Here is a 12980-nt window from a genome sequence, read left to right as displayed (position 1 = left end):
GTCTCTGAGGAATATATAATTTCAGCTAAGAATGTTTTCTTCTTTATGTAAAAAAAGTAAATATTAGAGCTTCATCTAAATGAAAAACAAGGCACATGAAAGCACTGTTTGTTCTCAGAAAAGTGTTTTTTCTTCAGTATTTCCCACAAAATCTCCACTTGCTTTATGCCAACATTGAAATCCCCTAATTATGATTAGTGTTTATGTGATATGACTTATATTCAAAGCTAAAGTCACACTGGAGACTCCAAAAAACTGTGTGTTTTTAGGATTCTTTCTTAAGATTTCCCATGAGAGAAAGAGCGGTTTTCAAAAAAGTTTCTAATTAAAATTATAGTTATCATAAAGCACTCTGACATCATGACCAAGGTGGGCAGCAATACAGAAACCATGACTAATTACCACCTTGCAGCAGCATCTCCCAGCCTGAGTGCCATCAGCGTTTTCAAGCAGCTGCAGTTGTCAAGAGGCCTGGTCTCCAGCCCCACTGCATTTCATGCCCCTGTATCTCCCAACAAATAAGACACCTCCTGGTGGCTCCCCACAGTAAAGTCAAATGAGAGAAAGATTACATTTCATTCCAGCATTCATGTGGCTTCAGAGTATTACTGTCTTGAAATGAAGATAATTACATGTGAATGTCCTAGAACCATATGCTGTTTGAGTTGGAAAGGATCTTTCATCTTTTCCAACCTCTCATTCACTGCAGGATTTACTTCTTAGAACATCCCTCATAAGTCTCTCAATCTTTGCTTGTAAGCATCTAGACATGATGAGTTCATACACTGCAGGGCAATTTGTTTGCTTTTAATTACTAAAAGCCTTCCATATAATAAGCTAAAAGTTGATTTAGTGTAAACTTGCCTATCTAGTTCCAGCTCTTTTCTGTGGAAAAGCACAAAATACAGATTTACCCTTTCATACAGCAACCCTTTAGCTCTGTCCTTTTGACCTAGGGTCAGCCAAATACTTCTCCTGTTTTTCTAAAGAAAGTTGTTACCAGTGGGGAGAAGTCCTAGTCCCCACCTGTTGCTCATAGTAATAGATTTCTTGTGATATCCCAAGAAAAAAAACTTTCTGAGACTCACACATGAGGATGAAATATTGTAGAAAGCTTTATTTCTGTGGAATCAAACCCCTGAGTTTCCAAGGTACCATTTCCCCTTGCTTTGCCATAGAAGAAGTGTAACTGTGGCTTTAATAGGGCTAAAATTATAGGCAGTGTCCAGAGTTTCCTTCCCATGTTGGAGCAATTCAATACAGCATTGGGCTAGCTTAGCTTGTGTTCCCCACTGTAGTCCATTAGTCCATTGCATGTGGGATCCACATGGCCATGGGCTATGGGAAAATGCAAGAGAGGCAAGAGCCACAAGAGAAAGCAAGCTCCGTTGTCTAGGGGATTATGTATTCTTCAATTTTCAAGGTCTTGCACTTTTCCCACCCATTCTGGCCAACAATCTGTGTCCCAGGTTTGACTGACAGGCAAGTACCTTCCCTATGTCACCCCAAGTTTACTGAGCATGCATCTATTTCCCCTTTGTTGGAGCCCTCCCCACAGGGAATGGGCCAGTGGTTCCCTGGGGAGTATGAAATTGTAGCTTCCTGGTGAAGTTGCCCAAATGATATACCTATAATGTCTGGCTTCCCCTTTGCTCCTTTTTTATTATTAATATTTAGCTAATTACAATGATACCAGTTGTGCTAGAACAAAGTCATACCCCCCTTTTTTTTTTTTTGGCTACAACAGCAGAGCTGAGTAGTTGTGACAGAGACTGCATGGCCCATAAACCTATAATATTTACTATCTGACCCTTTACAGAAAGTTTTCTTACCTATGCTCAGTCTAGAACAGTTTCTCAAACTGCCTGTGGTGAGTGACTATTTTTGTTTTGTTTTGTTTTTAATTTCCAGTGTGCTACTGGCCAAGATATTTTTGTAAAATTCAATACAAATAAATTACTAGAAATATGAAATGAAAAAAAAGAATATGGAAAATAGAAGCTTAAATGTCCTATTATTAGACTTAATAAACACAAAATTGCATTTTGATAAATACAATCAAAACAAATAAAATGAGGAATAGAAAAGAATTACAAAATTCACATTTTTATTGAAAGTGTACATATAGGCAATTAATATGAAGAATTCTAATTGCACTTACAACTTTTTTGCTGTTCAGCTGTTGCAATTAAACAAAAAGTTTACTTTGAGATAGCATTTTCCCATGTTAAATGCCTATACTCAGACTTTGATTAAGCACTGCGACTGAGTATTTATGACATTGAGTTTCTTGTTTATTATCTAATTTACTTTGGATTGACAGCATTACCCACAGGAAGGTATATATATCTAAAATGGGTTTTTTTTGTTGTTGTTTTAATACTAATCTCTCCTTAGTTGTGTTCAGTCTTGTGATCACACTCTGTGGTAGAGTACTCAACCAGTTACTAACAAAACTCTCTTCAGCATCCAGCACAATTAGCCATCTCTGGCACAACCATATTAGGAGAGCCTTTGCCAGCTCCCTTGCCAAAATCCAGACAGTCTATGTCTATAGTATTTTCATGGTACTAAACCATTAAGATAGGAAAATAAAGCTAGTTTGGTGTTTCTTTTTCTCACAAATACATCTGACTCCTAGATATTTCCACTTTGCATTTCTAAATGATCAAATTATTTGTTTTTAGCCTGAAAAAAATTATTAACCTGATGAAATCTGATCACCTCTTAACCAATAAGGACACTTCCACAACTATTACTGGAGAGTCTGCTACATATCTGGTAGTCTGTTGGGCCCTGAGTGTATAAAAGTTAAACTCTAGTGCAGTGTGTTTTTCATACTGCTGATCATGGCTCATTAATGGATTGTCACATAAATCTGATGGGTCACAAACATTTTTTTTTCTTCACTCGAAATATTCTTCACCCGGGGATATTTTTTCCATTGATTTTTAGAGAGAGTGGAAAAGAGGGAGGGAGGGGGAGAGAGAGAGGGGGAGAGAGAAAAACATCAATGTGAGAGACACATCGATTGGTTGCCTCCCATACGAGCTTGACTGGGACTGGGGATCAAACCTGCAACGTAAGTATGTGCCCTGGACCTGGAAGCAATCAAACCCACGACCCTTCGGTGTGTTGGCCAATACTCTAACCACCAAGCCATACTGACCAGGGCACAAACAACATTTTTTTAAAAAGAAAACAGACTAAATTAGATTATAAACTATCAGAGTACAGCAGAATGAAATAAGTCAGACAAAGACAGACAAATACCATATGATTTCACTTATATGTGGAATTTAAAAAACAAAATAAAACAAACACAACAGAAACAGGCTCAAAAGTACAGAGAACAAACTGATGGTTGCCAGATGGGAGAGAGACGAAGGGATGGATGAAAAAGGTGATAGGGAATAAGAAATACAAGCTTCCAGCTATAAAATAAATAGGTCATGGGGAAGTAATATATAGCACAGGGAAAGTAGTCAATAATAAATATCATAAGAACTTTGTACTGTAACAGATGGCTACTAAACTTACCATGGTGATCAGATTGTAAAGTGTGTGTATAAATGTTGCATCACTCTGTTGTACACTTGAAACTGATATAATATTGTATGTCAACTATACTTTAATAAACTATATCAGAGTACAAACAGGATAGCTATAGTATGATTTATTTATTTATTTAGTATAATATTTATGTGTGCCTTGAGTTGTAATAGAAAATGTATTTCTTATTGTATGTCACTATCAATGGTTTAAAAGATCCTGCATTAGAGAAAAACAAAGATACAGAATCATGTCAATATCCTTTGGGACATAGTATGGTGAAGGAGAAGGCTCTGAAGGACAATGAGTGTTTTTTCTTTGTTTTGTTTTTATTTATTATTGGTTTGGTTTTCGTTTTTCTACTTTGGTTCAATGTAAATAGTGAAAAAATTTCCTGAACTGTTTGCCTTTTTTCCCCAGCAGGTCACCACTTTTCACATGCATGCCTTCGTTGGGTTGTAAATACCTTCCCTTTACGCAAAGCTAGTATAATAAGCTCTTACAGCCTAGCAGACATGGGCAGGCTTTCCACTCCCTGTCTACAGTGCCCAGCTTGGTGTCTTTTCTTAACCAAAATAAAGGAATCCTTATCCAAGTAGCATGTGATTTTCTAGCATCAGTAACCAAGTTTGGGCTAGTTTGAGAGAGTTCATTGGAGCAAACACTAAAGATTATAGTTTCTATTTTAAAATATCTATAATTTCTTTAAAAGCATATCCTTCTTTTGCCTTCTCAAAAACTGTTTGCTAAAAGGGCTTTTTCAGAATGCTTACTTAATATCAATTTCCCCTCACTAGTTTCCTGAAATGTGATATGAAAATCCAGAACTCAACCTTCAACCTATCATGGAACATGATATATAATGGCCCTCAGATGTCAGGTTTTATTGTATCAATTGTAGGGGAAAAGGAAGTAGAAAATGCTACAAAGAAAGTATAATTTTCAGTCATCATCCCAGAGTCTTGCCTTTTTTCCACTTATACAACTTTTTAAACTCTTTTGCCAAACCTTTATGCACTATTTTTAAAACTAAAAGCTAATTTCCCACTATGACCCCAAACCTATGTAATTCTTTGTTAATGCTTTGGTTTTGTACTTTCTTCCACCTTATACTTGAATGTTCAAATTTGTCATTTAATCCAACCAAAATGAATCTAGATTTTCAAGAAATAAACAAGAATGGGGATGTCTCAACATTTATTGACTGAGCATCTGTTCACTTTTCCTTGAAAATAGGGTAAATGTCAAAGTTAAAGAGAGTTAAGGTGGATATTAGATATATAAAAAGATGACAGGCAATAGATAAGCAGTTGAACAAACATAAGAAAATAACAAGTAAGCACTCCTCAATGAGGGACTACTAAGTGCATTATATTACTTAATCCCCTCAATGAACCCTGGAGGCAGGCCCTATTTTTAGTCCCATTTTATAAGTGATAGAAACTTTGGAGAGAGTAAGCAACTTACATACAGTCACAAAAGCTCTGTTTCTACTAGCTCTTGGAACTAGGTCTTAGAACCAGATGTCAAAGTAAAATAAAATAAACGTAATTCAATTAACAAAAATCTATTGAGCAATTATTATGAGCTTGGCGTTGGGAGGGATAAATATGAATAAAACAGAAACACAGGCTCTGCTTTTGATGCGCTCACCTATAATGATCGAGAATGGGGGTGTGTGACATGAGCTAAAGTTATCATTGGAGTAAATACTACAATAAAGGTCTTATCCAAATGCTACAGGACTGCAGGGGAGAAAGTGGTCATTTTTTGGAGCAGTCAGGAAAGGCTTCAAAGGGAAGGACTTCACAGGTGAGCTGGGTACCCAAGAATCATCAGGGACCAACCAGGGAAGACCTTTCTCAGCAGTGGGCCATGTATATCCTTTTAGGTTCTTAATCCTGTAACAGAGCTGAGTGTTGGGGAATGGTTGTGTGCTAGGGAGCAGAGTGAAGGGAAATTGGGAGGAACAACTGAAATGAGGCAAGGGAAGTAAGTACATGGCAGCCAGGGTGAAAGGGATTTGAATTCCACGTTGAGACTGTTAGGAAGGCCAAGGGAAGCTGAAGGGTTTTTAGATGGGAGCTTATGTGATCATATTTGGATTACACTGTAGAAAGCTGCTTAGATGGGGAAGACACAAGTCAAGGATTCTAGCCAGGTTTTGACTAATGGACCCAGAGAGAGGTGCCAAGGGCCTAAAGAAAGGGAAGGGGAGCCCAGCGGGGTGTGGCTCAGCGGTTGAGCATCGACCTAGGATCCAGGCGATCATGGTTCGATTCCCTGTCAGGGCACATGCCCGGGTTGCGGGCTGCAGCCGATCAATGACTCTCTCATCATTGATGTTTCCAGCTCTCTCTCTCCCTCTCCTTTCCTCTCTCTGAAATCAATGAAGATATATTTAAAAAAAGAAAAAAAAAAGAAAGGGAAGGGGAGTGAAGCTATGGAATCAAGGAATATATTTGAAAATCATCTGAGTTGGGCCCTGGCAATATGCATGGTGAGGTGGAGGAGGGAGCTGATGATTTGATTTATCTTGGAAGGAAATTATTATTATTATTATTATTATTATTATTAATTATTATTAAATATATCCTTATTGATTTCAGAGAGAGGAAAGGAGAGGGAGGGAGAGATAGAAACATCAATGATGAGCGAGTCATTGATCAAGCCCACAACCTGGGCATGTGCCCTGACCGGGAGGAGAGGGTATGCGGGACAATGTGTGATGGTGGAAGCACCTTTACTCGAATGTGCCCCCAAAACCCAGAGGGGCACACGCATGAAATGGAGGGAAGAGAGAGGAGATGGGAGGACCTTGCCCTGGCCCCTAGATGTCCCATTTCATCTGAGCCACCAGCCAATGTGTACTGTCCTTGATGTTTTTCAGGGTGATGACTCGGATGAGGAAGATCTCTGTATCAGTAACAAATGGACTTTCCAAAGAACCAGCCGGCGGTGGTCTCGCGTGGACAACCTCCCCACACTGTTTCCTGGAGGAGACAGAACTGGATCATCGGGAGACATTAGAATGAGAAACACAACCAGCAGTGAGAGTGTCCTCACAGACCTGAGTGAGCCTGAGGTCTGCTCCATCCACAGTGAGAGCAGTGGTGGGAGTGATGGACGCAGCAACCCAGGCAGCCAGGGTGCTGGCCAGGAGGCGTTCGACTGCTCTGGCCAGTACTGCTCCGATAGCCCAGTCATGCTGGATGCCACGGTATTCAGCAGCAGCCTCCCACAGTCCCCCAAAGACGTTTTCAACTACCCTTTCCACCCAAAGAATGAGAAACCCAGCAGGGCCAGAGCCAAATCATTTTTGAAACGCGTGGAAACACTCCGAGCAAAAGGAGCACATGGAAGGCATAAGGGGTCAGGGCGAACAGGTGGCTTGGTGATCAGTGGGCCTGTGCTGCAGCAGGAGCCGGAGTCCTTTAAGGCCATGCAGTGCATCCAGATACCAAATGGAGATCTCCAGAACTCACCCCGGACTGCCTGCAGTAAAGGGCTTCCATGCTCCAACAAATGGAGTAGTGAAAGTAGCTCATTGGAAAACAGCATTAGTGGCCTGAGCACGCCTGGCCTGAAGGAACGGAAGTGCCAGGAGGCCCACAAGCGTGGGGGCATGTACTTAGAAGACCTGGATGTGCTGGCCGGGACAGCACCACGGGATTCAGGTGACCAAAACCACACACATGAATTTCATTCCCAGGAGAACTTGGTAGTGCATGTTCCCAAGGATCACAAACCAGGAACATTCCCGAAGGCACTGTCTATCGAAAGCCTCTCACCGACAGACAACAGCAATGGGGTGAACTGGAGGTCTGGTAACATCTCCCTGAGTAGACAGCAGGGCCCTGGTGCCAGGGAGCCCGGGCTCATGGCATCCTGCCACAGAGCAAGTCGAGTCAGTATCTATGACAATGTCCCGGGCTCCCATTTGTATGCCAGCACAGGAGACCTTTTGGATTTGGAGAAAGACCTCTTCCCTCATTCAGGTGACATTTTGCACCACGACAGTGGGCTCCAAGAGGTAGTGGATGACTGGTCAAAGCACGTCTTGCCTGAACTGCAAGCACAAGACACCTTGGTTAGAAAACCTGGTTTATGCCCCTTTCCATCTCCTAATCAGATCACCCTAGATTTTGAAGGCAACTCTGTCTCCGAAGGTCAGACAACACCCAGTGATATGGAAAGAGATGGACCATCACTTAATGAGTCGGAGGCCACCGGGGTCAGAGAAAGGAGGGATTCTGGTGTAGGGGCCTCTCTGACCAGGCCAAACAGGTTGGTGGCATGATTTTGTGAAGTGATTTTTAATCCACTTCTTAATAATTATGATCTGTTTGTTTATTTAACAAACATTTATAGAGCACTTACGAAATGCCTGACACTGTTCTAAGTGATGTATGTGGTTAGAAATCGTTTGAACAGAAGTATGTCTTCTCTACAGTTAACATGGTGATTGCATCTGTGTTTCCTCACATTTATTTCTCTGAGTGTACCCTCTAATTCTCTGAATGTACCCTCTAATTAAAAAAAATTTGAGCTTATGTGCAAAGGTCTGTGCTAAGCACCTATGCTAGATATCTATGCTAGATAACCACTAATAACGGAGGCCCAGTACCTGTACACAGGTGCTTCCCATGACCTTGCAACAATATTGATTAAAATGTCTCTACTCCAGATGTTAAACTATTTTTAATTTAACTGTATGAGAAAACTCTGAGATCTAAGGTGTGTACTTCAAACGTTTATTTTGGCTTTAAAATGCCAATTATAAAGTGCATAAAAGCTGTTATACTAACACCATTTCAGAAGTACCCTAGAAAAATGGCCCTGGATGGGCCTAACTGGTAGAAAGAGTAATAATGTGTGTGCATCTAGTGGATGCAGTGGTGTCCCTTGGGACTCACTGATGTGTCATCACTTCAGGAGTGCCTCATTTGTGCCTAACACTTTCAGGCTTCATCTCAATACCAAAGGAGACTTAGAGTGCAGAGACAGGATGGCAATATGAAAATATTCTAGGGCTCCCAAACATTGAGCTTTCTCTCTTTCTCTCTCTCTCTCTCTCTCTCTCTCTCTCACACAGACACACACACACACACACTATCAGCTGCTTTCAACATTTGGGAACAAATTTAGGAATGAACAAATAAAATTTATTATATAACTTATTTAAACATCCTAATGAAACAGAGAATGACTTTTTTCCAGATTTATCAGACTTGGAAAAAGCAGTTTCTTTGGTCTGTTCTGTACATTTGTGTCTTCTGTTTCCATTTGCTTGGTGATTTTCTTGGTGCAGAATCTATTTTGATTAGCTACTTAAAAATTAGTCACATCCTGTGTTTCTGATAACAAGTCCACTTTGTGACTGCTCCTCTGACGGTCTCTCTGGTAAAGGCGACTCCGATGGAACAGCTTCCAGCTCTCGCACCAGCCTCAGCCATCCACAGCATCGCCCCACATTAGCAACCAGACTGCCGGCCAGCTGAACCTGCTCCAGCGCTTCTCGCTGCTCCGCCTCACGGCCATCATGGAGAAGCACTCCATGTCCAACAAGCACGGCTGGACATGGTGCGTAGCCCTTTCCCTTGGGAAGGCATCGTTTGTGCTAGAGCTAAGCACGCGATTACAAAAGCTTTAGTATTTGCTTTCTGATTTCTGAAAAGCCCAGTCATTGCTTTTACTGGCTCACCTCCTGAAAATAATGCCCGGAGTTTTGCTTTACTGTCTGCCTTCTGGGCTGCCTCAGCAGAGATGAGATGTAGACTGCAGGAAGCATGGCTTTATTTGTAGCTCTCTGCCAGTGTCCAGGGAAGGCACTCAAGCTCCAAGAAGGACAAAAGTCAAGTAAAGGGTGATTAATTGTGAACAGAGGAATTAAAAATAAACTTATTGTAAAGTAATTCTGGCAGTTTGCAGGGAAACATCTGTTATTTGTACCTGCGGGCCAATGCAGAGCTCAACACTTAGAGCATTGATTCTTTCAAAAGGTGATTCATTCAAAAAGCATTTCATTCTTCAAGTACATGTCTGCATTTATTTCATTGACAAATAAAAAAAAGAATATTCAGTAAAACCTTTGTAATAAGGAATTGACAAAGCATGTGTTAGAACTCAAATATGGACTGACTTTAGATGATTTGAAAAATTATAAAATGTATCACTAATTGTCCTATGGTATACATTATATAGAGAGAAGAATTGGCAAGCTTTTATAAAAATAATTTAGAAAGTTATCAGTTACATGATCAAATTAATATGTACTTGTGCATTAAAATTTCCTTTAAAAAGTACTATTGGTTCTAGAAAATTATAGCCAAGAAATGCTTTTTATCTTCTCTCCCCTTGTTTCTCCTCCAGCCCAACCAAGTTAATTCTTTTTGTTGTAGTTTTTAAATGTGCTTCATTGTGTCTTGTTGGGGACTTTTAAGTGCTTATTACTTGAGAGGTATGTAGTCACAAAGCAATTAGGAAGTCGAACACTTGACTTGAGAACAGAGCCATAAATCCATCTGCTAACATGAATCATGCTATGTAATAGCTAGAGTTCTAACCTAGGCAAGGGACACGCGTAGTCCTTCCATGTACTGCAATTAATTAAGAGAGAAATGTTGAATTCCACTGTGCCTGTTGGATATTCCAACAAAAGCTTGGCTTCCCCCTCTTGCTTGCTTTCACAGCCTCTCCCAGAAGTAGGCCCCAGGAGGCTTGATGACCTGGTTTCTGTGAATTCTAGGTCAGTTCCAAAGTTCATGAAGAGGATGAAAGTTCCTGATTACAAAGACAAAGCTGTTTTTGGCGTTCCTCTTATAGTTCACGTCCAGAGAACGGGACAGCCCCTGCCTCAGAGTATTCAGCAAGCACTCAGATATCTTCGCAGCAACTGCCTCGATCAGGTATGGTTGGAAATCCCAAACACAGCCTTGGATTTGTGAAATGCCAGACAGAGTCAGATCTGTCCACCTTCAGACAGGACATGCTTCAAAAACAAAAGGCATTATCATCTTTATAGGTCAGTATTTGACTTGACCAGGCTATATCCTTGTCAAGCTGTTTGAGGATGTTTCCTCATTGGCACCTCGAATGACTCCCTAAAGTGATGGCAGAAAGTTAATGTTAATAGTTTGCAGCTGTGATGTCTAATTTGCATTCTCTAGAAACTGTGTACTGCATTTTCTTTATAATTATTGTCCCAATGCCACCATTGATTTCACAGCATTCCTTTTAACTCTGCTATTTTTTTTCTAAGAATTGGTTTTTATATTTTCTTTCATTAATTTATTTTTGAAGCAGCACCATGACCAGGAAAACTTAAAGCAAAAACAAATTTATTTACAACTTTTTAAAATATGCAAGTAAAATATGAAAACAATATCAGCTAAATCAAGTATCGCCTCATCTTGTAGAGTTGATTATGAAGCTCAAGCTAAACAAAATATTTGGAGATCATTTTCTGTCTCCAAGACTGTTTGGGGACCACCACATGGCGGACTATGACTGGGCCCAAAGTGCTACCCATCCTATAAATTTCTAGGTCAAGCCTTTGTTCCTCCAAATTAACACCCATTAGTTTCTTAGACATTCTTTCCAAAATAAAAGCTGTGTTGCCACTTGATAAACCACAACCTTGAGCAGTGGGGGTATTTTCAGGCAGCTATTCAGTATGGGCTTTTGTTCATTGTATTCTTTAACGCCATGTGAAGAACCTAAGATTATTTGCAATTTTTATTTATTTTCCCTTGGCCTTGGGCTCAGTGGACAGGAATGAGCTAAGCTATACGAACTTAGAGATTCTAGCTACTGATGCTTCTATCAACCCTAATACTGAGATCACACTTAGAATCAGGATGGTCTCTTGATGAATCAGATACCAGTTTTCAGTGGAACAAAACAGGAGTAACTTCTTCATTTGATGCCAGCTTTGAATTAACTAAATGCATGATCCCCTTTTCCCTTCCCACTGCTAATATAGAGAATATACAGATACACGTTTCCATATTTAGATGGCATAATAGAAGGCGGGAGTGATTGCTGTTTTTGCTGTTGTTGTGAGGGCTGTTTTGTTTTCAGAAGTGGCCTTAATAGCTTGGCTGTTGTTTCTCAGAAAGAAGGGCAACAGGCCACTTGTCTAAAGCTACAGTACTCATCTTTGGCAAGTGCCCCAATATGGACTTGTGAAGAACATCCCAACAGAGCAAACCAATGAATCTGGTTACTATGGCTTTAAATTTTTGTTTTACTTTTTATCTCCAATGCTGCCCTATTTTTTTATTTTTATTTTTAATTTTACAGCCTTTACCAAAAGCACACATTAGTCAAAGGTAGATGATCTATGGGTGTGTTACTGAGGAAACTTTTTGGAGAGGTACGCTCAGGTGAATATTTGGAAATACCCACTCTAATCTTTTTACAGCCCTAAAAGCATTGCATCCCTGCCCTTTGGCTGGGGACTTTATGATCTCAATTTTACTTTTGTTCGTTTGTTAGTAAAGAGCCAAGATTATGTTTTGTGGCAGGTAGCCTTTTATTCAGATGTGTTTTTCCAATCTTCTTAATTTTTATAAGGATATATAAGACTCATCCTTCCTCTTGGCTGATTCTCTTTGAGTCTTTGGTTCTGCATTTTACCAAGCACAGAACATATTTTGTTCTAGACATTCTAATGGATGGCCAGCTAATGCTTATCAGCAAGAGCTCTATTAAAAGAAAACAGTATTTGTTCAGGAATGCCTAAAGGAAATTCAGGCCATCTCTGCCATTAGTTCAATAATAATAACCTTCTTGAGTGCCTAGCATGTTTTGGGGATCATACTAAGTGTTTTGTATTCATTGCCTCATTTAACCCCACGTCCACCCTGGCTGGTGTTATCTCTCAGGTGGCAATGGTGGAGCCACGATTGCTTAAAAATATGCCTGACTCCAGAGTCTAAGTTTTTAACCACTGCACTCTACTACCACCTATTGGAATTGCTTGTTCCTAGTGGACTTTTGGGTGATGCCATGTCCAGCATTGAGGGACACTTCACTGCCAGGGTTTTGTTGATGATACTGATCATTATGTCATATAGTGATCCTGTATGAGAGTGAAATAATTTTTTCTGTGGCCACAGCACCTGAAAGCATCATACTGTTTTTGGATAACTGCACTATTTTTTACATTAAGTACACCAAACTTATTCAACTCTGCATGTTTCTTCTCTATATTATCTGCTATGTTGGAGTCCAGTGTGTGTTCTGCCTTTGGGAGATTTATGAGATTTGGGGGCACCCCTAGTTTCAGCTACCCTTTTCTATCTTTTCCTTTTGCTCTAAATTTCTCATCTACTTTCTTTAACTTAATTGCATCTTATTGTATTTTATAGATCATTATAAGTAGCCTTTAATTCTTTCTTAAGCAAGGTTAGGTGTAAATGAAT

The 12980-nt window shown here is 40.0% G+C and overlaps 1 protein-coding gene across 3 annotated transcripts in view; it reads left to right on the top strand.

Annotated features, from left to right (window-relative positions):
• The window catches only part of STARD13 (StAR related lipid transfer domain containing 13), a 210896-nt gene that overhangs the window by 180049 nt on the left and 17867 nt on the right, over positions 1-12980 (top strand). For 2 of the 3 annotated variants that reach the window (XM_081128662.1, XM_081128661.1), the window contains exons 5-7: positions 6443-7839; positions 8962-9135; positions 10301-10460. In XM_081128662.1, coding sequence (XP_080984788.1) covers positions 6443-7839; positions 8962-9135; positions 10301-10460 — 1731 coding nt within the window. Of the gene's footprint in view, positions 1-6442; positions 7840-8961; positions 9140-10244; positions 10461-12980 lie in introns of all 3 variants that reach the window. The other variant, XM_081128663.1, reaches the window with a different exon arrangement.

Source organism: Miniopterus schreibersii (assembly GCF_964146895.1).
Source record: "Miniopterus schreibersii genome assembly, chromosome: 2".
Taxonomy (NCBI): domain Eukaryota; kingdom Metazoa; phylum Chordata; class Mammalia; order Chiroptera; family Miniopteridae; genus Miniopterus; species Miniopterus schreibersii.
This window is presented reverse-complemented; position numbering and strand designations above follow the sequence as displayed.